At 40.6% G+C, this 23,158-nt stretch overlaps 6 protein-coding genes across 9 annotated transcripts; all 6 read left to right on the top strand.

Annotated features, from left to right (window-relative positions):
* The first annotated feature begins 221 nt into the window (after window positions 1-221).
* LOC133160792 (oocyte zinc finger protein XlCOF6.1-like) lies at window positions 222-3,508 on the top strand. Its single transcript, XM_061288845.1, has 3 exons — window positions 222-360; window positions 617-726; window positions 1,439-3,508. The coding sequence occupies exons 2-3, from the start codon at window positions 624-626 to the stop codon at window positions 2,533-2,535; spliced, it is 1,200 nt and encodes a 399-aa protein (XP_061144829.1). The 5' UTR covers window positions 222-360; window positions 617-623; the 3' UTR covers window positions 2,536-3,508.
* A 422-nt stretch (window positions 3,509-3,930) lies between these two features.
* Window positions 3,931-6,933, top strand: LOC133160750 (gastrula zinc finger protein XlCGF57.1-like). Its single transcript, XM_061288755.1, has 3 exons — window positions 3,931-4,071; window positions 4,429-4,538; window positions 4,730-6,933. Exons 2-3 carry the CDS (start codon window positions 4,436-4,438, stop codon window positions 6,349-6,351), a joined length of 1,725 nt encoding a protein of 574 aa, XP_061144739.1. The 5' UTR covers window positions 3,931-4,071; window positions 4,429-4,435; the 3' UTR covers window positions 6,352-6,933.
* A 246-nt stretch (window positions 6,934-7,179) lies between these two features.
* Window positions 7,180-10,491, top strand: LOC133160735 (gastrula zinc finger protein XlCGF57.1-like). Of its 2 annotated transcripts, XM_061288726.1 has the most exons (3): window positions 7,180-7,324; window positions 7,717-7,826; window positions 8,009-10,491. In XM_061288726.1, exons 2-3 carry the CDS (start codon window positions 7,724-7,726, stop codon window positions 10,054-10,056), a joined length of 2,151 nt encoding a protein of 716 aa, XP_061144710.1. In that variant the 5' UTR covers window positions 7,180-7,324; window positions 7,717-7,723; the 3' UTR covers window positions 10,057-10,491. The 2 variants fall into 2 exon arrangements, with proteins under 2 accessions (XP_061144710.1, XP_061144712.1); XM_061288728.1 differs by lacking the exon at window positions 7,717-7,826.
* Window positions 10,492-10,923: 432 nt separating this feature from the next.
* LOC133160763 (gastrula zinc finger protein XlCGF52.1-like) lies at window positions 10,924-13,620 on the top strand. 2 transcript variants are annotated; one of them, XM_061288781.1, is made up of 3 exons: window positions 10,924-11,069; window positions 11,461-11,570; window positions 11,762-13,620. In XM_061288781.1, exons 2-3 carry the CDS (start codon window positions 11,468-11,470, stop codon window positions 13,183-13,185), a joined length of 1,527 nt encoding a protein of 508 aa, XP_061144765.1. In that variant the 5' UTR covers window positions 10,924-11,069; window positions 11,461-11,467; the 3' UTR covers window positions 13,186-13,620. The 2 variants fall into 2 exon arrangements, with proteins under 2 accessions (XP_061144765.1, XP_061144766.1); XM_061288782.1 differs by lacking the exon at window positions 11,461-11,570.
* A 415-nt stretch (window positions 13,621-14,035) lies between these two features.
* LOC133160739 (zinc finger protein 260-like) lies at window positions 14,036-17,044 on the top strand. The gene is made up of 3 exons (XM_061288733.1): window positions 14,036-14,196; window positions 14,480-14,589; window positions 14,657-17,044. The coding sequence occupies exons 2-3, from the start codon at window positions 14,487-14,489 to the stop codon at window positions 16,615-16,617; spliced, it is 2,064 nt and encodes a 687-aa protein (XP_061144717.1). The 5' UTR covers window positions 14,036-14,196; window positions 14,480-14,486; the 3' UTR covers window positions 16,618-17,044.
* A 701-nt stretch (window positions 17,045-17,745) lies between these two features.
* On the top strand, window positions 17,746-22,132 carry stmn2a (stathmin 2a). Of its 2 annotated transcripts, none has more exons than XM_061289851.1 (5): window positions 17,746-17,888; window positions 20,020-20,115; window positions 20,178-20,353; window positions 20,426-20,617; window positions 20,708-22,132. In XM_061289851.1, the coding sequence occupies exons 1-5, from the start codon at window positions 17,870-17,872 to the stop codon at window positions 20,765-20,767; spliced, it is 543 nt and encodes a 180-aa protein (XP_061145835.1). In that variant the 5' UTR covers window positions 17,746-17,869; the 3' UTR covers window positions 20,768-22,132. The 2 variants fall into 2 exon arrangements, with proteins under 2 accessions (XP_061145835.1, XP_061145834.1); XM_061289850.1 differs by having other exon boundaries at window positions 20,175-20,353.
* Window positions 22,133-23,158: the final 1,026 nt, after the last annotated feature.

The following is a 23,158-nucleotide window of genomic DNA, read 5'->3' as shown; positions in this document are numbered from 1 at the left end:
ATTATAGCCATTACGAATTAAACTCAACAGCCGCACTAAGTAAACCAACACAAACCAGTAAGAACTGCCATCGAAGAGATTTTACTAATAAGTACAGCTTTTTTTTTTGCACGCAATGTTTTGTTTGCTGGGCAGCAACAACATCAAACGTCCAAAGGTCCTTCGCTAAAGGGCATCCGGGACCTCTCTCAAATGACATCATCATTACGTAGGCAGAAAATAAACCAAAGACTACGGAAGCGCGCTCGGTTTAAGCATTCAAACTGAAGCTAATCATCCATTTGACTGCATCAGATAAATACGCAACTTAAGCGGTGAATCGGTAACATTAGTTGCACTAAAACTGCAACGACGAAAGAGGTAAGTTACGACTGCGGGCCTAAGTTATCATATCAGCACCGTTATTTGTAGTCCTGCTTGGTTGCAGTGTAGAGGTGCGGGCCGCTTTCATTAGCATGGTAGGTACCACAGTGCTACCGAGAGTAATACTGTAACGTGGAAATTATATTAAAATGGGATAATCTTTATTCAATTACCTCAACAAATAGGTCGCTCGCCGCTGTCCAAAAGAAACCGTTGTGAGCCAAACATTGTTGAACAAGTGTTGTGATTGCAGTGTGAAAATGTTTGCAAGAACCAATGCACAGTACGTGGAGGAAGAAGACCATAGTCGTCGACGACTAGAAGATCTTTGGCTGCAGCCATATGTTGTGTTACGCAGGGTTGGTTAGTACTTGCTTAGAAAAGAACTATTTTCTATTACGACTTCTCTTCCAGTGTCCATTTTTAGTAGAATTCTATCAAAATCATGTAGATTGAATAAGTCATTGGATATTTTTTTTTTCAAAGTCAAAGTCAGCTTTATTGTCAATCTCTCCACATGTCACAACACACAAAGAGACCGAAATTACGTTTTTCTCTATCCCACGGTGACGAGACACATAACACGATAGACATACAAGTACGCGACACAATATAAAAACAAGAAGGCAGAAATTCAAACAATCAATAGTAAGAGTGATGAATAAATAATAAATAAACAGATAACACAATAAATAAGAGGAGCAAAACGGAGCCAGCAAGCATAGCGCAAAAGTAAAAAACATATGATTAGTTAGTTTCTCTTCAACTGTAACTTTTATTGTTAATATACATCAGTGCTTCTCAATTATTCTCTGTTACGCCCCCCCCTAGCAAGAAGAAAACTATTCGCGCCCCCCCTTCCCCACCGTGACTATCCTAACTTGTCTTGTAAGTCGTAAAATGTTGCACTGTCGCAAACGTCACAGAAGTAACAATGAGAGCGCCACTGCCCCCTGCTGTGAAGATTCGCAATTACACTTTATTCTAGTACTGCCAAAAAAAAAGCCAAGGGGGGCGCGCCCCACTATTTGAGAAGCACTGATATACATTGATATGTCTTTGCCTTGTTTTGCAGACATTCGTGAAGCTATTCGTCCTAAGCATCAGGAGCCAGAGTGGACGTGCATCAAAGAGGAAGATGTGGGCAAAGAGGTCGACCACATGAATGAACAAATGGTGCAGAAGATTCTTTGCACTGTAAAAGAGGAGGAAGAGCCAGAGCGGGCTCGTATTAAAGAGGAAGATGTGGGCAAAGAGGTCCACCACTTAAATGAACAAATGGTGCCCACGTTACTTTGCACCATAAAAGAGGAGGAAGAGCCGGAGCGGCCTTGTATTAAAGAGGAGGGAGAAGACTCCTGCAACATTAAAGAGGAGGAGGAGGATACCTTCAGGATGCCATCGACTGATGTTACTGTGAAGAGTTTAGATGAGGGTCAACATGAGGTGATCAAAGGGGTGGTGCCGCCAAGCTGCACCTCAAGTCAACAAATGACCAGAGAAAGTGATGGAGACCACTGTGGAGGATCACAAGTAGCTCCACCATCAGATAGTAATGACGTCACGAAAAACTATTCCTGCTCAGATTGTGGCCAAAATTTCTCTCGGCGGGAACATTTAAAAATGCACACAAGAACCCACACTGGTGAGAAACCCTTTTCATGCTCAGTTTGTGGGAAAAGATTTGCTCAAAGTGGAAGTTTAAAAACGCACACGAGAACCCACACGGGTGAGAAACCTTTTTCATGCTCAGATTGTGGCCAAAAATTCACTCGAAGTGGTCGTTTAAAATTTCACGCAAGTGTCCACACTGGTGAGAAACCTTTTTTATGCTCAGTTTGTGGCCGATTATTCGCTCGGAAGGAATACTTGAAAAAGCACACAAGAATTCACACCGGCGAGAAACCTTTTTCATGCTCAGTTTGTGGGCAAAGATTCGCTGACAGGGGACATTTGAAATCACACTCAAGAATCCACACTGGAGAGAAACCTTTTTCATGCTCAGTTTGTGGCCAAAGATTCCGTCGGAAGGAAACCTTAAAAAGGCACACGAGAACCCATACTGGCGAGAAACCTTTTTCATGCTCAGATTGTGGCCAAAAATTTGCTCGAAGGGATCATTTAGAATTTCACACAAGTAGCCACATTGTTGAGAAACCTTTTTCATGCTGAATTTGTGGCCAAACATTCTCTCAGGTGGGACATTTAACAACACACGCAAAAATTCACACTGGAGAGACCTTTTTCATGCTCTGTGGCCAAATATGTCAGAGCGTGGACATTTAAAAAGGCACACAAGAATCCACACTGGTGAGAAACATTTTCCATGCTCAGTTTGTGGCCAAAAATGGTCTCGGAGGGGAACTCATTACACTTCATACAAGATTTGTAGCAAAGCAAAGATTAAAAAGTCATAAGAACTGAACTCTTTTCCTTCACCACAGTGAGAAGTTCATATTTTCGTCGTAATAAATTTGACGAGTTAACCGGCGCCGGGATGATAATAGTTTTGTAATTTTCATTCTACTTGATGTTTATTTTGTTTTTAGTTGTGGATTTTAACTGTAATTCCTTTCAGGGCAAGTTGCTTAGTTTCTATGAGTGTTTAGGGTTTTGTTAACCTTTTTATGTTCAGGTTTTTGCCCCCATATTTTGCAGTGAAAATACATGAAGCAATTTGTGTAGAAATGCTGAATGAAAAAATGAAATAAAATGTGAATTATTCAGAATGTACGTGTGGGGTACTATATTAAGAAGCAGACCGAGGCACTGACAATTCTTCACAGATGACAACTTTTTGCCAATGTTGTGAATTTTTATTCTGGTATCATGCAATGTATATTTCACTAGTAAGCCTAAGTGTGACCGGGTCATGTTCGGGTCAGCTTCGTGCGGGATTGTTTGGGGCTTGGTCCAGGAATGTAGGCTCATTGGCACCAGACACATCTGGTTTCCATTAACAACTGCTAAGATATGCACCGTGTAGAGTTAGGGAGGCTGACTGGGGGGCCATAGATCATCCAACAGCCCCGTGTGTGCGGGGGTGTAAGTTTTAGGGCGAGAGTAGACAAATGGACTCGACATCTTGGCTAGGGGGCGAGACACTTCTCTCTGACATGGGTTGAATAAAATCTTTCCCCAATCAGCCGTGTGTGACTGAAGTTTTCCTTCCCCAAGCCAGCCACTTTTTTACCATTTGTTTGGAAGACTAGCTGACCATCGAAGAGAATTCACCACCATCATCTACTTGGTGTAAGGTGACTGGCTCTTGACCTGACAGCTGCAGGGGCCACCAGCAGTTGTTCGTTCTGCAGCCCTTATATGGTCATCTTCTCGTTCTTTTCTGGTCACGAGCAACTGGCCGTTCTATATTCTGTGTCGTATCTAGTATACATTGCTGACTAAATTTACGAGCTAAACGTACAGAAATAGGGGCAGAGTAGCCTACAGACATTTTGACACAATTGCGACTGATTTCAATTTAAAATCTATTAGAGTTAGTTTTTAATTTTGGAAAACGTGCACTACTTTTTTTTTTTTTTTGCACGCAATGTTGTTTTGTTAGCTGGGCAACAACAACATTAAACGTCCCACAATCCTTCGCTAGAGGGCGTCTGGGACCTCTCACAAATGACATCATTACGTAGCAGGCAGTAAACCAAAGACTAGAACAGTAGTAACATTTGTTACACTACAACGACGAAAGAGGTAAGTTACGACTGCGGACCTAAGTTAACATGTTAACACCTTTATTTGTAGTACTGTTTGGTTGCAGTATAGAAGTGCGGCCGCCTTCATAACAGTGCTAACGATATTTAGCTTGATTATTGGCGTTAACGTTTCATTACAACTGTCTTTTGTCACTTCTCTGAGCAGCGTTATCGATGAATGTTGGATTTAAAATGAACCATCATCATATGCTGTACCAAGAGTAATACTGTAACGTGGAAATTATATTAATATGGAATAACCTATATTCGATTATCTCAACAAATAGCTCGCTCGCCGCTGCCCAAAAGAAATATTTGTTAGCCAAACAGCGTTGAACAAGTGTTGTACTTGCAGTGTGAAAATGTTTGCAAGGACCACAGCAAAGTACGTGGAGGAAGAGGACCATAGTCGTCGACGACTGGAAGATCTTTGGCTGCAGCCATATGTTGTGTTACGCAGAATTGGTTAGTACTTGCTTAGATAAGAACTATTTTCTATTACGAATTCTATTCTAGTGTCCATTTTTAGTAGAATTCTATCAAAATCATGTGTGATGGGTAGATTGAATAAGTCCTTGGATGTGATTTGTTAGTTTCTCTTCAACTGTAACTTTTATTGTTAATATACATTGATATGTCCTTGCCTTGTATTGCAGACATCAGTGAAGCTGTTCATCCTAAGCATCAGGAGCCAGAGCACACATGCATCAAAGAGGAAGATGCCAAAGAGATCCACCACATGAATGAACAAATGGTGCAGACGTTTCTTTGCACCATAAAAGACGAAGAGCCGGAGCGGCCTTGTATTAAAGAGGAGGGAGAAGACTCCTGCGACATTAAAGACGAGGAGGAGGATACCTTCAAGATGCCATTGACTGATGTTCCTGTGAAGAGCTTAGATGAGGGTCAACATGAGGTGATCAATGGGGCAGCGCCGCCAACCTGCAGCTCAAGTCAACAAATGACCAGAGAAGGTGATGTAGACCACTGTGGAGGCTCACAAGCAGCTCCACCATCAGATAGTGATGACGTGACGAAAAACTATTCCTGCTCAGATTGTGGCCAAAGATTTACTCAAAGGGGAAGTTTAAAAAGGCACACAAGTACCCACACTGGTGAGAAACCCTTTTCATGCTCAGTTTGTGGGCAAAAATTCTCTCAGAAGGGAAATTTCAAAAGGCATACAAGAATCCACACTGGACAGGAACATTTTTCATGCTCAGTTTGTGGCCAAAGTTTCAAATGGAAGGAAACCTTAAATAGGCACACGAGAACCCACACTGGTGAGAAACCTTTTTCATGCTCAGTTTGTGGCCGAACATTTGCTCAGAGGCACCATTTAAAAGCTCACACAAGAACCCACACTGGAGAGAAACCTTTTTCATGCTCAGTTTGTGGCAGAAAATTCAGTCTAAAAGAAGATGTTAACAAGCACAAGAGAATCCACACTGGTGAGAAACCTTTTTCATGCTTAGTTTGTGGCCAAAAATTCTCCCGGAGCGGGCATTTGAAAAGACACACAATAACCCACACAGGTGAGAGTCCTTTTTCATGCTCAATTTGTGGCCAAATATTTTCAGGGAAGGTAGCTCTAACAATTCACACAAGAATCCACACTGGTGAGAAACCTTATTCATGCTTAGTTTGTGGCCAATTATTCGCTCGGAATGACTGCTTGATAAAGCACACAAGAATCCACACAGGTGAAAAAACTTTTTCATGCTCAGTTTGTGGCCAAATGTTCTCTGAGGGGACCTATTTAAAAAGGCACACAATAATCCACACTGGGGAGAAACCTTTTTCATGCTCAGTTTGTGGCCAAAAATTCAGTCAGAAGGTAACCTTAAAAGATCACACAAGAACCCACACTGGTGAGAAACCTTTTTCATGCTCAGTTTGTGGCCAAAAATTCAGTCAGAAGGGAAACTTAAAACATCACACAAGAACCCACACTGGCGAGAAACCTTTTTCATGCTCAGTTTGTGGCCAAAGATTCGTAGTGAAGCAAAGCTTAGAAAGGCATATAAGAATCCACACTGGCGAGAAACCTTTTTCATGCTCAGTTTGTGGCAAAAGATTTGCAGCGAAGCACAGCTTAAAAAGGCATATAAGAATCTACACTGGCGAGAAACCTTTTTTATGCTCAGTTTGTGGCAAAAGATTTGCAGCCAAGCAAAGCTTAGAAAGGCATATAAGAATCCACACTGGCGAGAACCCTGTCGCCTGCTCAGCCAAAGAGAATTCCGAGTATGTTGGGGAGATGAGCAATGATTCGTGAAGTTTTCACCTTCTATTTGAGCAGATTTCATAAGTTTTTGCAGCAATGGCAATTCTATGTATCTTTTGATTGGGATGCTAAACTCCTTTCCTTCACCACAGTGAGACGTTCATATTTTAGTTGTAATAAATTGGAGAATATACTAATTAACCAGCCTCTGGATGATAATAGTTTTGTATTTTTCATTATACTTGATGTTTATTTTGTTTATAGTTGTGAATTTTAACTGTAATTATTTCAAATTCATATTCAGGGCAAGTTGCTTAGTTTCTATTCGTGTTTAGGGGTTTGTTTTGTTCAGATTTTCATGTTCATGTCAAGGTTTTTGCCCCCATATTTGTTTTGCAGTGAAACTAGATGAAACGATTTGTGTAAAAATGCTGAATGACGAAATGTGGAATGTTTTGGCTCATGAAATAAAATGAGAGTGAATTACACGGGATGTATGTGTGGGGTTCTTTCCTATTCAAGAGAAACATCCCTTTTTCTCAGTATTGTAATACAATGCCTTGTTTTTATTTGGCTGTAATTTGTCATTTTAATAAAGCATGCAGCTATGCTCTCTGTTGTTCAGCAACTTAATTCACCTTTAATTATTGCATTCTGTATTATAGCCATTACGAATTAAACTCAACTGCCGCACAAACCAGTAAGAACTTCCATCTAAGAGATTTTACTAATAAGTACAGCTATTTTGGAAAACGTGCACTTTTTTTTTGCACGCAATGTTTTGTTTGCTGGGCAACAAGAACATTAAACGTCTCAAGGTCCTTCGCCAGAGGGCATCCGGGACCTCTCTCAAATGACATCATCATTACGTAGGCAGGAAGTAAACCGAAGACTACGGAAGCGCTCGGTATAAACACTCAAACAGAAAAAATGCTAATCGCCCATTTGGTTGCATAAAATAAACACGCAACTTGTGTGGTGAATCGGTAAACTTAGTTACGCTAAAACTGCAACGACTAAAGAGGTAAGTTACGACTGCGGACCTAAGTTATCATATTAGCACCGTTATTTGTAGTACTGCTTGGTTGCAGTGTAGAAGTGGGGGCCACTTTCATTAGCATGGTAGCTACCACAGTGCTTACTTTGTGATATTTAGCTTGATTATCGGCATTTTCGTAGATTTACAACTGTCTTTTGTCAAGTAGACACAAAAGTTCCTCTGAGCAGCGTCCTCGATGAATGTTGGCTCTCAAATGAGCCATCATCACATGCTGTACCGAGAGTAATACTGTAACGTGGAAATTATATTAATATGGAACTACCTATATTCAATTATCTCAACAAATAGCTCGCTTGCCGCTGCCCAAAATAAATCTTTGTGAGCCAAACAGCGTTGAACAAGTGTTGTGATTGCAGTGTGAAAATGTTTGCAAGGACCACAGCAGAGTACGTGGAGGAAGAGGACCATAGTCGTAGACGACTGGAAGATCTTTTGCTGCAGCCATATGTTGTGTTACGCAGAATTGGTTAGTACTTGCTTAGAAAAGAACTATTTTCTATTACGAATACTCTTCCAGTGTCCATTTTTAGTAGAATTCTATCAAAATTATGTAGATTGAATAAGTCCTTGGATATGATTTGTTAGTTTCTCCTCAACTGTAACTTTTATTGTTAATGTACATTGATATGTCTTTGCCTTGTTTTGCAGACATTAGTGAAGCTATTCGTCCTAAGAAGCAGGAGCCAGAGCGGCCTTGTATTAAAGAGGAAGAGCCAGCGCGGCCTTGTATTAAAGTGGAAGATGTGGCCAAAGAGGTCCACCACTTGAATGAACAAATGGTGCAGACGTTTCTTTGCACCGTCAAAGAGGAGGAAGAGCCAGAGCGGGCTTGTATTAAAGAGGAAGATGTGGGCAAAGCGGTCCACCACTTGAATGAACAAATGGTGCAGACGTTTCTTTGCACCATAAAAGAGGACGAAGAGCCGGAGCGGCCTTGTATTAAAGAGGAGGGAGAAGACTCCTATGACATTAAAGAGGAGGAGGATACTTTCAATATGCCATCAACCGGAGTTCCTGTGAACAGTTTAGATGAGGGTCAACAGGAGATAAGCAAAAGGGCGGAGCCGCCAAGCTGCAGCTCAAGTCAACAAATGACCAGAGAATGTGATGGAGACCACTGTGGAGGATCACAAGCCGCTCCACCATCAGATAGCGATGACATGACGAAAAACTATTCCTGCTCAGATTGTGGCCAAAGATTTGCTCAAAGGGGAAGTTTAAAAATGCACACAAGAACCCACACTGGAGAGAAACCTTTTTCATGCTCGGTTTGTGGCCAAAAATTTACTCGAAGTGGAAGTTTAAAATGGCACACAAGAATCCACACTGGTGAGAAACCTTTTTCATGCTCAGTTTGTGGCCAAAACTTCAGTCAGAAGGGAACTCTAACAATTCATACAAGAATCCACACTGGCGAGAAACCTTTTTCATGCTCAGTTTGTGGCCAAAAATTCTCTTGTGGGGGTCGTTTAAAAAGGCACATGAGAATTCACACTGGAGAGAAACCTTTTTCATGCTCAGATTGTGGCCAGCGATTCCGTTATAGGGCAGGCTTAAAATATCATACAAGAATCCACACTGGTGAGAAACCTTTCCCATGCTCAGTTTGTGGTAAAAAATTTGGTCATAAGGAAGATTTAACCAAGCACACAAGAATGACCAGAGAAGGTGATGGAGACCACTGTGGAGGATCACAAGCCGCTCCACCATCAGATAGTGATGACGTGACGAAAAACTATTCCTGCTCAGATTGTGGCCAAAATTTCTCCCGGGGGGAACATTTAAAATGGCACACAAGAACACACACTGGAGAGAAACCTTTTTCATGCTCGGTTTGTGGCCAAAAATTTGCTTCAAGTGGAAGTTTAAAATGGCACACAAGAATCCACACTGGTGAGAAACCTTTTTCATGCTCAGTTTGTGGCCAAAAATTCAGTCAGAAGGGAACTCTAACAATTCATACAAGAATCCACACTGGCGAGAAACCTTTTTCATGCTCAGTTTGTGGCCAAAGATTCTCTTGTGGGACTCATTTAAAAAGGCACATGAGAATTCACACTGGAGAGAAACCTTTTTCATGCTCAGATTGTGGCCGTAAATTCTCCCTGGGCACGAATTTAAAAAGGCACACAAGAATCCACACTGGTGAGAAACCTTTCCCATGCTCAGTTTGTGGTAAAAAATTTGGTCATAAGGAAGATTTAACCAAGCACACAAGAATGACCAGAGAAGGTGATGGAGACCACTGTGGAGTATCACAAGCAGCTCCACCATCAGATAGTGATGACGTGATGAAAAACTATTCTTGCTCAGATTGTGGCCAAAATTTCTCTCAGGGGGAACATTTAAAAAGGCACACGAGAACCCACACTGGAGAGAAATCTTTTTCATGCTCGGTTTGTGGCCAAAAATTTACTCGAAGTGGAAGTTTAAAAACGCACACGAGAATCCACACTGGTGAGAAACCTTTTTCATGTTCAGATTGTGGCCAAAAATTCAGTCACAAGGGAACCTTAAAACATCACACAAGAACCCACACTGGCGAGAAACCTTTTTCATGCTCAGTTTGTGGCAAAAGATTTGCAGCGAAGCAAAGCTTAGAAAGGCATATAAGAATCCACACTGGCGAGAACCCTGTCGCCTGCTCAGCCAAAGAGAATTCCAAGTATGTTGGGGAGATGCGCAATGATTTGTGAAGTTTTCACCTTCTATTTGAGCAGACTTCATAAGTTTTTGCACGAATGGCAATTCTATGTATCTTTTGATTGGGATGCTAAACTCCTTTCCTTCACCACAGTGAGACGTTCATATTTTAGTTGTAATAAATTGGAGAATATACTAATTAACCAGCCTCTGGATGATAATAGTTTTGTATTTTTCATTATACTTGATGTTTATTTTGTTTATAGTTGTGAATTTTAACTGTAATTATTTCAAATTCATATTCAGGGCAAGTTGCTTAGTTTCTATTCGTGTTTAGGGGTTTGTTTTGTTCAGATTTTCATTTTCATGTCAAGGTTTTTGCCCCCATATTTGTTTTGCAGTGAAACTAGATGAAGCGATTTGTGTAAAAATGCTGAATGACGAAATGTGGAATGTTTTGGATCATGAAATAAAATGAGTGAATTACACGGGATGTATGTGTGGGGTTCTTTCGTATTCAAGAGAAACATCCCTTTTTCTCAGTATTGTAATACAATGCCTTGTTTTTATTTGGCTGTAATTTGTCATTTTAATAAAGCATGCAGCTATGCTTTCTGTTGCTCAGCAAATTAATTCACCTTTAATTATTGCATTCTGTATCTTGGCCATTATGAATTAAACTCAACAGCTACACTAAGTAAACCAACACAAACCAATAAGAACTGCCGTCTTAAGAGATTTTGCTAATAAGTAGCAGACATACATTTCTACAGTGTTTTTTTTTGAAAGGTGCACATTATTTTATTTTTTTGCACGCAATGTTTTGTTTGCTGGGCAGCAACAACATTAAACGTTCCAAGGTCCTTCGCTAGAGGGCATCCGGGACCTCTCTCAAATGACATCATCATTACGTAGGCAGGAAGTAAACCGAAGACTACGGAAGCGCTCGGTATAAACACTCAAACAGAAAAAATGCTAATCGCCCATTTGGTTGCATAAAATAAACACGCAACTTGTGTGGTGAATCGGTAAACTTAGTTACGCTAAAAGTGCAACGACTAAAGAGGTAAGTTACGACTGCAGACCTAAGTTATCATATTAGCACCGTTATTTGTAGTACTGCTTGGTTGCAGTGTAGAAGTGGGGGCAACTTTCATTAGCATGGTAGCTACCACAGTGCTTACTTTGTGATATTTAGCTTGATTATCGGCATTTTCGTTGATTTACAACTGTCTTTTGTCAAGTAGACACAAAAGTTCCTCTGAGCAGCGTCCTCGATGAATGTTGGATCTCAAATGAGCCATCATCACATGCTGTACCGAGAGTAATGCTGTAACGTGGAAATTATATTATTTTTTTAAATAACTTTTATTCAATTACCTCAAATAGCTCGCTGACCGCTGCCCAAAAGAAATCTTTGTGAGCCAAACAGCGTTGAACAAGTGTTGTGATTGCAGTGTGAAAATGTTTGCAAGGACCACAGCAGAGTACGTGGAGGAAGAGGACCATAGTCGTAGACGACTGGAAGATCTTTGGCTGCAGCCATATGTTGTGTTACGCAGAATTGGTTAGTACTTGCTTAGAAAAGAACTATTTTCTATTACGAATTCTCTTCCAGTGTCCATTTTTAGTAGAATTCTATCAAAATCATGTGTGATAGGTAGATTGAATACGTCCTTGGATATGATTTGTTAGTTTCTCTTCAACTGTAACTTTTATTGTTAATGTACATTGATATGTGTTTGCTTTGTTTTGCAGAAATTAGTGAAGCTATTCGTCCTAAGCAGCAGGAGCCAGAGCGGCCTTGTATTAAAGAGGAAGAGCCAGCGCGGCCTTGTATTAAAGTGGAAGATGTGGCCAAAGAGGTCCACCACTTGAATGAACAAATGGTGCAGACGTTTCTTTGCACTGTTAAAGAGGAGGAAGAGCCAGAGCGGGCTTGTATTAAAGAGGAAGATGTGGGCAAAGCGGTCCACCACTTGAAAGAACAAATGGTGCAGACGTTTCTTTGCACCATAAAAGAGGACGAAGAGCCGGAGCGGCCTTGTATTAAAGAGGAGGGAGAAGACTCCTATGACATTAAAGAGGAGGAGGATACTTTCAATATGTCATCAACCGGAGTTCCTGTAAACAGTTTAGATGAGGGTCAACAGGAGATAAGCAAAAGGGCGGAGCCCCCAAGCTGCAACTCAAGTCAACAAATGACCAGAGAAGGTGATGGAGACCACTGTGGAGGATCACAAGTAGCTCCACCATCAGATAGTGATGCCGTGACGAAAAACTATTCCTGCTCAGATTGTGGCCGAAGATTTTCTCAAAGGGGAAGTTTAAAAATGCACACAAGAACCCACACTGGTGAGAAACCTTTTTCATGCTCAGTTTGTGGCCAAAAATTTACTCAAAGTGGAAGTTTAAAATGCCACACAAGAATCCACACTGGTGAGAAACCTTTTTCATGCTCAGTTTGTGGCCAAAAATTCAGTCAGAAGGGAACTCTAACAATTCATACAAGAATCCACACTGGCGAGAAACCTTTTTCATGCTCAGTTTGTGGCCAAAAATTCTCTTGTGGGAGTCGTTTAAAAAGGCACATGAGAATTCACACTGGAGAGAAACCTTTTTCATGCTCAGATTGTGGCCATATATTCTCCCAGGGCACAAATTTAAAAAAGCACACAAGAATCCACACTGGTGAGAAACCTTTCCCATGCTCAGTTTGTGGTAAAAAATTTGGTCATAAGGAAGCTTTAACCAAGCACACAAGAATGCACACCGGCGAGAAACCTTTTTCATGCTCAGTTTGTGGCAAAAGATTGAGGCATAAGAGAAATCTCGACAGGCACACAAGAATCCACACTGGCGAGAAACCTTTTTCATGCTCAGTTTGTGGCAAAAGATTGAGGCATAAGAGAAATCTCGACAGGCACACAAGAATCCACACTGGCGAGAAACCTTTTTCATGCTCAATTTGTGGCAAAAGATTGAGTCATAAGGAAGATTTAAACAGGCACACAAGAATCCACACTGGCGAGAAACCTTTTTCATGCTCACTTTGTGGCAAAGGATTTGTAGCGAAGCAAACCTTAAAAAGACATACAAGAATCCACACTGGCGAGAACCCTGTCGCCTGCTCAGCCAAAGAGAATTCCGAGTATGTTGGGGAGATGAGCAATGATTCGTGAAGTTTTCACCTTTTATTTGAGCAGACCTCATAAGTTTTTGCACGAATGGCAATTCTATGTATCTTTTGATTGGGATGCTAAACTCCTTTCCTTCACCACAGTGAGACGTTCATATTTTAGTTGTAATAAATTGGAGAATATATTAGTTAACCGGCCTCTGGATGAGAATAGTTTTGTATTTTTCATTATACTTGATGTTTATTTTGTTTATAGTTGTGAATTTTAACCGTAATTATTTCAAATTCATATTCAGGGCAAGTTGCTTAGTTTCTATTCATGTTTAGGGGGTTGTTTTGTTCAGATTTTCATGTTCATGTCAAGGTTTTTGCCCCTATATTTGTTTTGCAGTGAAACTAGATGAAGCGATTTGTGTAGAAATGCTGAATGACGAAATGTGGAATGTTTTGGCTCATGAAATAAAATGAGAGTGAATTACTCGGGATGTATGTGTGGGGTTCTTTCCTATTCAAGAGAAACATCCCTTTTTCTCAGTATTGTAAGACAATGCCTTGTTTTTATTTGGCTGTAATTTGTCATTTTAATAAAGCATGCAGCTATGCTTTCTGTTGCTCAGCAAATTAATTCACCTTTAATTATTGCATTCTGTATCTTGGCCATTATGAATTAAACTCAACAGCTACACTTAGTAAACCAACACAAACCAATAAGAACTGCCGTCTTAAGAGATTTTGCTAATAAGTAGCAGACATACATTTCTACAGTTTTTTTTTTGGAAAGGTGCACATTATTTTATTTTTTTTGCACGCAATGTTTTGTTTGCTGGGCAGCAACAACATTAAACGTTCCAAGGTCCTTCGCTAGAGGGCATCCGGGACCTCTCAAATGACATCATCATTACGTAGGCAGGAAGTAAACCGAAGACTACGGAAGCGCGTTTGGTTTAAGCACTCAAACAGAAGCTAATCATCCATTTGACTGCATCAGATAAATACGCAACTTAAGTGGTGAATCGGTAACATTAGTTGCACTAAAACTGCAACGACGAAAGAGGTAAGTTACGACTGCGGGCCTAAGTTATCATATCAGCACCGTTATTTATAGTCCTGCTTGGTTGCAGTGTAGAGGTGCGGGCCGCTTTCATTAGCATGGTAGCTACCACAGTGCTTACTTTATGATATTTAGCTTGATTATCGGCATTTTCGTTGATTTACAACTGTCTTTTGTCAAGTAGACACAAATAACTTGTATTCAATTACCTCAAATAGCTCGCTGACCGCTGCCCAAAAGAAATCTTTGTTAGCCAAACAGCGTTGAACAAGTGTTGTGATTGCAGTGGGAAAATGTTTGCAAGGACCAATGCAGAGTATGTGGAGGAAGAGGACCATAGTCGTCGACGACTGGAAGATCTTTGGTTGCAGCCATATGTTGTGTTACGCAGAGTTGGTTAGTACTTGCTTCGAAATAATATTAATATCAATATACATTGATATGTCTTTGCCTTGTTTTGCAGACATTAGTGAAGCTATTTGTCCTAAGCATCAGGAGCCAGAGCACACATGCATCAAAGAGGAAGATGCCAAAGATGTCCTTCACCACATAAAAGAACAAATGGTGCAGACGTTTCTTTGCACCATAAAAGAGGAGGAAGAGCCGGAGCGGCTTTGTATTAAAGAAGAAGAAGGAGAAGACTCCTGCGACATTAAAGAGGAGGAGGATACCTTCAAGATGCCATCGATTGGTGTTCCTATGAAGAGTTTAGATGAGGGTAAACAGGAGGTGATCAAAGGGGCGGCGCCGACAAGCTGCAGCTCAAGCCAACAAATGACTAGAGAAGGTGATGGAGACCACTGTGGAGGATCACAGGCAGCTCCATCATCAGATAGTGATGACGTGACAAACTCTTCCTGCTCAGATTGTAGCCAAAAATTTGCTCAAAGGGGAAGTTTAAAAAGGCACACAAGAACCCACACTGGTGAGAAAACTTTTTCATGCTCGGTTTGTGGCCAAAAATTTACTCGAAGTGGAAGTTTAAAAACGCACATGAGAACCCACACTGGCGAGAAACCCTTTTCATGCTCAGTTTGTGGCCAAAAATTCTGTCAGCAGGTACATTTGAAAACGCATACAAAAATCCACACTGGAGAGAAATCGTTTTCATGCTCAGTTTGTGGCCAAAAATTCTCTCGGAGGGGAAATCTAAAAAGGCACGCAAGAACCCACACTGGTGAGAAACCTTATTCATGCTCAGTTTGTGGCCAAAAATTCTCTGATGGGGGACATTTAAAACCGCACATGAGAACCCACACTGGCGAGAAACCTTTTTCATGCTCAGTTTGTGGCCAAATATTTTCAGGGAACGGAGCTCTAACAATTCACAGAAGAATCCACACTGGCAAGAAACCCTTTTCATGCTCAGTTTGCGGCCAAAAATTCTCTCAGCAGGCACATTTGAAAACGCATACAAAAATCCACACTGGAGAGAAATCGTTTTCATGCTCAGTTTGTGGCCAAAAATTCTCTCGGAGGGGAAATCTAAAAAGGCACACAAGAACCCACACTGGTGAGAAACCTTATTCATGCTCAGTTTGTGGCCAAAAATTCTCTGATGGGGGACATTTAAAAACGCACACAAAAATCCACACAGGTGAAAAACCTTTTTCATGCTCAGTTTGTGGCCAAATGTTCTCCGAGGGGAGATATTTAAAAAGGCACACACTAATCCACACTGGTGAGAAACCTTTTTCATGCAAAGTTTGTGGCCAAAAATTCTGTGATAAGGGAGTTTTAAACAGGCACATAAGAATCCACACTGGCGAGAAACCCTTTTCATGCTCAATTTGTGGCCAAAAATTCTTTGAAGGGTCACATTTAAAATCACACATAAGAAACCACACTGGCGAGGAACCTTTTTCATGCTCAATTTGTGGCCGAAAATTCAGTGTAAAAGGAGATTTTAACAAGCACAAGAAAATCCACACTGGTGAGAAACCTTTTCCATGCTTAGTTTGTGGCCAAACATTCTCTCAGAGCGGGCATTTAAAGAAGCACACAAGAACCCACACAGGTGAGAAACCTTTTTCATGCTCAATTTGTGCCCAAATGTTTGCAGGGAAGAGCGCTCTAACAATTCACACAAGAATCCACACTGGTGAGAAACCTTTTTTATGCTCAGTTTGTGGCCAATTATTTGCTCGGAATGAATACTTGATAAAGCACACAAGAATCCACACTGGTGAGAAACCTTTCTCATGCTCAGTTTGTGGCCAAAAATTCAATCATAAGGGAACGCTAACAATTCATACAAGAATCCACACTGGCAAGAAACCTTTTTCATGCTCAGTTTGTGGCCAAAGATTTGCAGTGAAGCAAAGCTTAAAAAGTCATATAAGTCTCCACACTGACAAGAACCCTGTTGCCTGCTCAGCCAACGAGAATTCAGAGTGTGTTGGGGTGATGAACATTGATTCATGAAGTTTTCACCTTCTATTTGAGCAGACTTCAAGAGTTTTTGCATTAATGATCATTATATCGACGTTTTGATTGGGATGCTAAACTTCTTTCCTTCACCACAGTTCATATTTTCGTCGTAATGAGTTATAGAATATACTCATTAACCGGCTTCGGGATGATAACAATTTTGTAATTTTTATTTTAATTGATGGTTATTTTGTTTTTAGTTGTGGATTGGAACTAATTACTTTTAATTCATATTTAAGGCAAGTTGCTTACTTTCTATTAGTTTAGGCGTTTGTTTACCTTTTCATGTTCAGGTATTTGCCTCCATATTTGTTTTGCAGAGAAATAGATGAAGCAATTTGTGTAGAAATGCTGAATGACAAAATATGCAAGCATGTGGAATCCTTTGAATCATGAAATAAAATAAAAGTGAATTATGTGATGACATTGAACAATGAGGAATCATATGGAGAACTATAGAATCATATAGAATTATGTAGAATGATAAACAATGTCATGTGACACCTCAAGAAATAGAATGCCATGAGATTTGAGTAATTCCCAACATTTTAAGACACAAGTCAGGTAAGTATCATAAACAGCATATCATTAGCTCATTTTATACCACGGCATTAACGTTAAAAGTATCAAACAGATCACGTATTATGTTTAAGGCAGTCCAACAAAATCCCGGACGATTTTTTGACAGCACAAAAGTAGGACATGACCGGCAAAAAGAGGACGTCTACATCAATTTAATTTCATTTGAAACAAGACGCACTTCAACTGCAGACGGGTAAATTTATAAATTAAAAAAATGCATCCCTAAAAAAAAAAAAAAATCTATTTACGTGAAAATCAAGATGGTGTAGGAATCACAACAGCCCGACTATTTGACACCATTCCCAGCCACATTGCAGGGGTACCTAATAATATGACCGGTGACTATAACGCGACAAACGTTTGCCTTTTTCTAGATTTTAATCGATTTGACATCATATCTATTTCCACATTGTCTGCGGTGTGATTGTTAAACGGACGGTTCAATGGGTGCATCCCGTGCATTGTGCGCATGCGTCAAAGGACATAGGCCCCGCCTTCTCGCCACCACCCGATCCGCCCCTTGGCCACTGCCGCTGACTCAGTGCCTTGCTTTGAGCATTTCCATCGTTCACCTGAACGCAGCACAGCAGCAGCAGCAGCAGCAGCAGCAGCAGCAGCAGCAGCAGCAGACTCACATCTTCGCCGTACAACCCTCCCTGCAGCCATGGCCAAAACAGCAACCGGTAAGCATATTTTTTCCCTTTCCAATCACGATTACACAAAAAGAAAAGAAAAAAATAGATTGATGCTTCTTTCTTTTCTCTACGGGGGTCTAATCGGCCCGGCCCGTGTCGTCTGTGAGGTGCGTCATGTGACAAATGACCACTTTAGAATCATATACGAAAGATGCGTGAATATAAACGATGATATTTCAATAAATGATGGATTCCTACGTTTGATTCATGCGGTGATATTGCATGATTTCGTCTCCTTGGCGGTGCGACGCAAGCACGAATCAATTAGCCATTTTCTATCCTCCCGTCCACATAAAATGTGTAATTCTGCATTTGTCTCCTTTTAAAGTCGTCTAAGATGTTCACACTAGTGCGTTTAGAAAGAATTTGACTGTGCTACCTGCGTCTCCATCACTCCATCGGGCCCAATACGCAGCATAATGCAGACGGACCCCACCCAAGATGCTGATGCTGCCCACCATTGAGGCCTCAGAGGGCGTCATCACTTTTTTTCCACTGCTAGGCTACCAAATTGAACACCTCAAACCTTTTTTTCCCCCCATTTCTTTACTTTAAAATAATCATCATTGTTTGTCGCCATTAATGAATTAAATACTGTAATGATTCATCATCCTTTGTTAGGGGGTGCGACGGTAACATGTAGCAGCCGTGCGCAACGAAGCTACATGATGAGTGCATTGTTTGATCGTTTTGAATTGCTTTACTTTGATAAATCCGGTTTAGCTTTGGTTTTCATGCACTGAAATCGAAATCAAATATGAGCCGAGTTTGCATCTGACCGTTTTTAGTGTGATGTGCAACTCTAATTTTTTACATTAGGCCATTCAACTTGATGAATTGAATACCTGGCTGTCAATTAAAACGCAATCAAAAACTTATTTTCCAATTCTAGCCATCCATTTTCTAAACCGCTTTGTCATCGTACAGTCATGTGGGTCAGGTGCCTTGCTCAAGGAGCCTTAGGTCATAAGATGATGCAAGGGGTGGTTGCTCTAATGTCCTTTCCTAATTATTTGGCTGACTCAATTGAAATGCATTATCGTGATTTTTTTTTGCCTAGGAGGGGCCGTTTATCACCCCCCCCCCCCCACCCCCCAACTCTGCAGCAATCAAATGAACCTTTACTCGAATTATGAGCATATGTGGGCGAACTGGATCAAATCCTCTGGGCCATTTTTTGTTCCCCACTCGAGCTTTATCTAACAGCGGTAAACAGCAAATTTGAATCAAAAATGGCTTTCTGTTTCCTTTTTTTGACAGATTTAAAAAAAACCTCTGTACTTTTTCCTAGCACATCAGACTTTGGAGACTTCTGTTTTTTAAGTTTGACCTCTAAAAGCTTGCGCAATACTGATTTTGGGTGTAGCTATGACGCTACAAATATACTTAAATATACTTTATAAATACTTATATTTCAAAATATTTTACAGATGATCTATTATTGATTACTTATAATAAAAAAATATTTTCTAGTGTAATTTTTATGTGCACTCTAGCTGCATGCAAGTCAAGTTTTTATATTTAGCATTCCGAACAAGGCCCACCTATCTTGATTAAGGAAAGCAAATAACACAGAAGGCATAGGTTGGGCGCTGGAAGCCAGCCAGAGCCGGCCAGCCGGCCCCGCAGTGAGAACTGCACTTGTATTTGGCAACCTCATCACATACTGTACAAGCTCACAAAAGCGGCAGGTGAAGACAGACCAGCCCATCAAATTCAACTGCACACCAAGCAGGAAATGAAATTATTTAACACGCACACACACACACTTATCACTCTAATGGACATCAACACAATAGATGTGTGAAAATGGACTTTACTTTGATTGGCACTGTCAGGGAGCCATTGATCAATAGCTTTGACCTTTCTGTTGATACTTTATAAAGACTTTTCAACTTTGGTGTCACGCCAGCTTCTGGGTCCATATCCGGCTCCCCACGTGACAAGCCATATCAAAGCCAAATGCTTGCTTAAGCCTCGACGTAAACGAATACCATGCAATGAATTATTAACGGGCTCTTAACGAACTTTTACTAAAATGCTTTTGCGGGACGGTGACATTATTGTTTGACTGTAATGATGACTCACCTGGATGATGTGTTGATGTTCCAACTTGCAGCTTACAAGGAGAAAATGAAGGAGCTCTCCGTCCTCTCGCTCATCTGCTCCTGCTTTTACCCGGAACCACGCAACAAGATCCTGAATGAGTTGGAAGGTAAGAATCAATAATCCAGTTTCATCGTTTTTTTAGTCTGACAAAATAAATGTGACTAGCAGCAGATCTTGAGGTGAAGCCGATCAACAAGCGGGCTTCCGGACAGGCGTTTGAGGTGATTCTCAAGCCCCTGTCTCCAGTATCAGATGTCAGCCACAACCTGGCTTCTCCCCCTAAGAGGGACATCTCCTTGGATGACATTGAGAAGAAACTGGAGGCAGCTGAAGAGCGGAGAAAGGTGACTAGAAGAAGACGCCACCATTTTAAGTCACCCACTACGAATGATTCAATGTTTTTTTTTTTTTTTTAGTACCAGGAAACACAGGTGCTGAGGGCTTTGGCCGAAAAGCGAGAGCATGAGAGGGACGTGCTGTTCAAGGCTTTGGAGGAGAACAACAACTTCAGCAAGATGGCTGAGGAGAAGCTCCAAATGAAGATGGAGCAGATTAAGGAGAACCGCGACGCCCATCTGGCAGCCATGATGGAGCGTCTACAGGAGAAGGTGACACAAAATGTTCGAGTAGATATGTGTGATATCACACAACTAATTTATGACATGACTTAATGACTTTGGTGCCATGATGTTTCTTAGGAGAGACACGCAGCGTTGGTGCGCAGAAACAAAGAGATGAGGGAAGTGATGACAGCGTGAGCAACGCACTAAAGTCCCAACTTCCATTTACCCATCCATCACTTCATCACTCCCTAAAACAAACATGCAAACCTGGAGCACCCGACAGGTGAAGGACCTCACCACATCAAAACACTCAGCAATCAATCAATCAGTTAATCAAATTCAGTATTACCGATGACGACAAAAGAAAAAAAAATCCGTGTCATTCATCTTTGAGAGCTGCAATCATTTCTTGATTTTAGGGATCTGTCTTATTTTGTAAATATTAGTTTTATCTATCTATCTATCTATCTATCTATCTATCTATCTATCTATCTATCTATCTATCTATCTATCTATCTATCTATCTATCTATCTATCTATCTATCTATCTATCTATCTATCTATCTATCTATCTATCTATCTATCTATCTATCTATCTATCTATCTATCTATCTATCTATCTATCTATCTATCTATCTATCTATCTATCTATCTATCTATCTATCTATCTATCTATCCTTAGCTAGCTAGCTAGCTAACTAGCTAGCTATCTATTTAACTATCTATCCATCGAATCTTAGCTAGCTAGCTAGCTAACTAGCGAGCTATTGATTTCTCCATACTACACTGTACAATGTTTTTTGTTGGATGCCGCCACTATTTTCTTGTGAATTGTGAGTTGGATGTAGACAGACGTTTGCTATGTGTTCCTGATGACGATAATGACAATGATGTCACAATGACGATGATGTTTTTGTGTCTTTGTGAAGAATGTTGGGTGTAAGGTGTACCTGAGGTAATAAAGTAGACTAAACAAATACAAGCCACCTGCTTCCTCACGCACGCTTGGAATGTAGAAAACAAAATGTCCATTTGCAATGAGCCCAATTGTTAATTGGTGCTTCATTATGGTTCGGAATGACTTGAGAAAAAAAAAAAAAAAAAAGGCCAACTGTTTCTATACATGCAGATTCCCAAGGCCATTTTCGTTATCGAGTCCTTCACCAGAATGTACTGACGCATCGGTACCATGCATCTGAGACGTTTCTCCGATTGTAATATTGATTACGTGAACAAAAACGATGTGCGTGCTTGCTTGGCTGCAAGAGAAAAGGATCGTAACACGCGGCGTGGTTGGCCTTGAATTTAGGATGCGGGATTGCTATAGTTAGTATACATTCAGCACACTGAACTAGTAGTCTCTTTTTAATATACAGCACTGCTGATATCTGCCTGCAACCTCTGCTGCTTGTCTTTTTCTTCCCTGTCCTTCATGATGAATTTCTCTGTGAAAAGCTTTGCTTAATAAAGATTTGGGGTGAACATGGCATGCACCATCTCATGAGTTTCTACTAAGAGACGAGAGAGTGTGTCAACTGCCTAATAAAAGATCAAATGTTATGAATGGTTTTCTGTTGGAGAGTGATTACATTCAAATATAAAAAATAATAATGAAACGGATGCTTTTTTAGCATCCTAGATCCCCCTATATGGGGAGGTTTTTCCAACCCATTCATAATCAACGCCAGATCTAATTATGTGGTAAACAGGCTCCCTCTAGTGGTATGCAAAAGGATTACTGCTCAAGTCTAGTTTTTATTTTTGAAGGTCAATGCAGTGGCTTAGAACCTTTAAGAACGGCTTGTTTTCAAACATATGAGTCTTAATTGAATCATTAAATACACTTCTTTGTTTGATCGCCGTGTTAATAAACTTACAGCTTTTTAATGACCCATATCTAAAGTAACTGCTAAAGTATGTCTTATTTGTGTGCAAGTCTCCATATATAGGTATGTACCTTTAAAAATAATATATCATCATTTTTTGGGATTTTATTTTAAGGCCCGCTAGTGAACCTCTGACCCGAGTCGTCCACAAACTTGCTATTGTAGGTAGCCACCAGCAGGTGGCAGTAAAATATTTATCCTGACTATGAACTATGACGATGCCTCAACTTCGCAAATGAGGGCAAAAGTTCAGTGTGGCTAATGTTGAGACATCGTGACATAAAAAAAAAAGAAAAAAGTACTGATCATTTCTCTGGCAGATATTTTCTTTCGTGAAGTGCAACACAACAGGAAGCATATTTGGTATATAATACCAGGTGGTGCCAATAGTTAGCACAAACAGACTTTACTGCCAACAGAGCAAAAACTGCATCTATCTGTAAAGCTAACGTTTAAAAATGACTTAAAAGTGCTGCAGAAAGTGGAACCAAAAAATAGCTCTCATTGAACAACAGCCTTGAACGATTGTCTCAGATTTTCTTCAGTTCAATGAGTTGTCTTCTGAGATTAACATTCAAATAGGAAAAAAAAATAAATCTCCCCTTTGAGTTGAGCAGTGATTTAGAGGCGCAGCTGCCGTGTGTGTGTGTTGCCTTTACTTGTGACCGCTTCCCTCCAATGTCCGCATCCTGTTCACACT

Source organism: Syngnathus typhle, linkage group LG10 (assembly GCF_033458585.1).
Source record: "Syngnathus typhle isolate RoL2023-S1 ecotype Sweden linkage group LG10, RoL_Styp_1.0, whole genome shotgun sequence".
Classification (NCBI taxonomy): domain Eukaryota; kingdom Metazoa; phylum Chordata; class Actinopteri; order Syngnathiformes; family Syngnathidae; genus Syngnathus; species Syngnathus typhle.
Note: the sequence above shows the minus strand (reverse complement) of the source record. Positions and strands in the feature narration are given on the sequence as shown.

What these genes read in the sequence shown, in the direction of transcription:
- LOC133160763 (XM_061288781.1), top strand. Translation starts at nt 11,468, where the DNA reads ATGTTTGCAAGGACCACAGCAGAGTACGTGGAGGAAGAGGACCATAGT. An exon ending in TGTTGTGTTACGCAGAATTG is followed by an intron (nt 11,571 to 11,761) that starts GTTAGTACTTGC and finishes TTTGTTTTGCAG; the next exon opens with AAATTAGTGAAGCTATTCGT.
- LOC133160739 (XM_061288733.1), top strand. Translation starts at nt 14,487, where the DNA reads ATGTTTGCAAGGACCAATGCAGAGTATGTGGAGGAAGAGGACCATAGT. An exon ending in TGTTGTGTTACGCAGAGTTG is followed by an intron (nt 14,590 to 14,656) that starts GTTAGTACTTGC and finishes CTTGTTTTGCAG; the next exon opens with ACATTAGTGAAGCTATTTGT.
- LOC133160750 (XM_061288755.1), top strand. Translation starts at nt 4,436, where the DNA reads ATGTTTGCAAGGACCACAGCAAAGTACGTGGAGGAAGAGGACCATAGT. An exon ending in TGTTGTGTTACGCAGAATTG is followed by an intron (nt 4,539 to 4,729) that starts GTTAGTACTTGC and finishes CTTGTATTGCAG; the next exon opens with ACATCAGTGAAGCTGTTCAT.
- LOC133160792 (XM_061288845.1), top strand. Translation starts at nt 624, where the DNA reads ATGTTTGCAAGAACCAATGCACAGTACGTGGAGGAAGAAGACCATAGT. An exon ending in TGTTGTGTTACGCAGGGTTG is followed by an intron (nt 727 to 1,438) that starts GTTAGTACTTGC and finishes CTTGTTTTGCAG; the next exon opens with ACATTCGTGAAGCTATTCGT.
- LOC133160735 (XM_061288726.1), top strand. Translation starts at nt 7,724, where the DNA reads ATGTTTGCAAGGACCACAGCAGAGTACGTGGAGGAAGAGGACCATAGT. An exon ending in TGTTGTGTTACGCAGAATTG is followed by an intron (nt 7,827 to 8,008) that starts GTTAGTACTTGC and finishes CTTGTTTTGCAG; the next exon opens with ACATTAGTGAAGCTATTCGT.
- stmn2a (XM_061289850.1), top strand. An exon ending in CAGCTGAAGAGCGGAGAAAG is followed by an intron (nt 20,354 to 20,425) that starts GTGACTAGAAGA and finishes TTTTTTTTTTAG; the next exon opens with TACCAGGAAACACAGGTGCT. An exon ending in TGGAGCGTCTACAGGAGAAG is followed by an intron (nt 20,618 to 20,707) that starts GTGACACAAAAT and finishes GATGTTTCTTAG; the next exon opens with GAGAGACACGCAGCGTTGGT.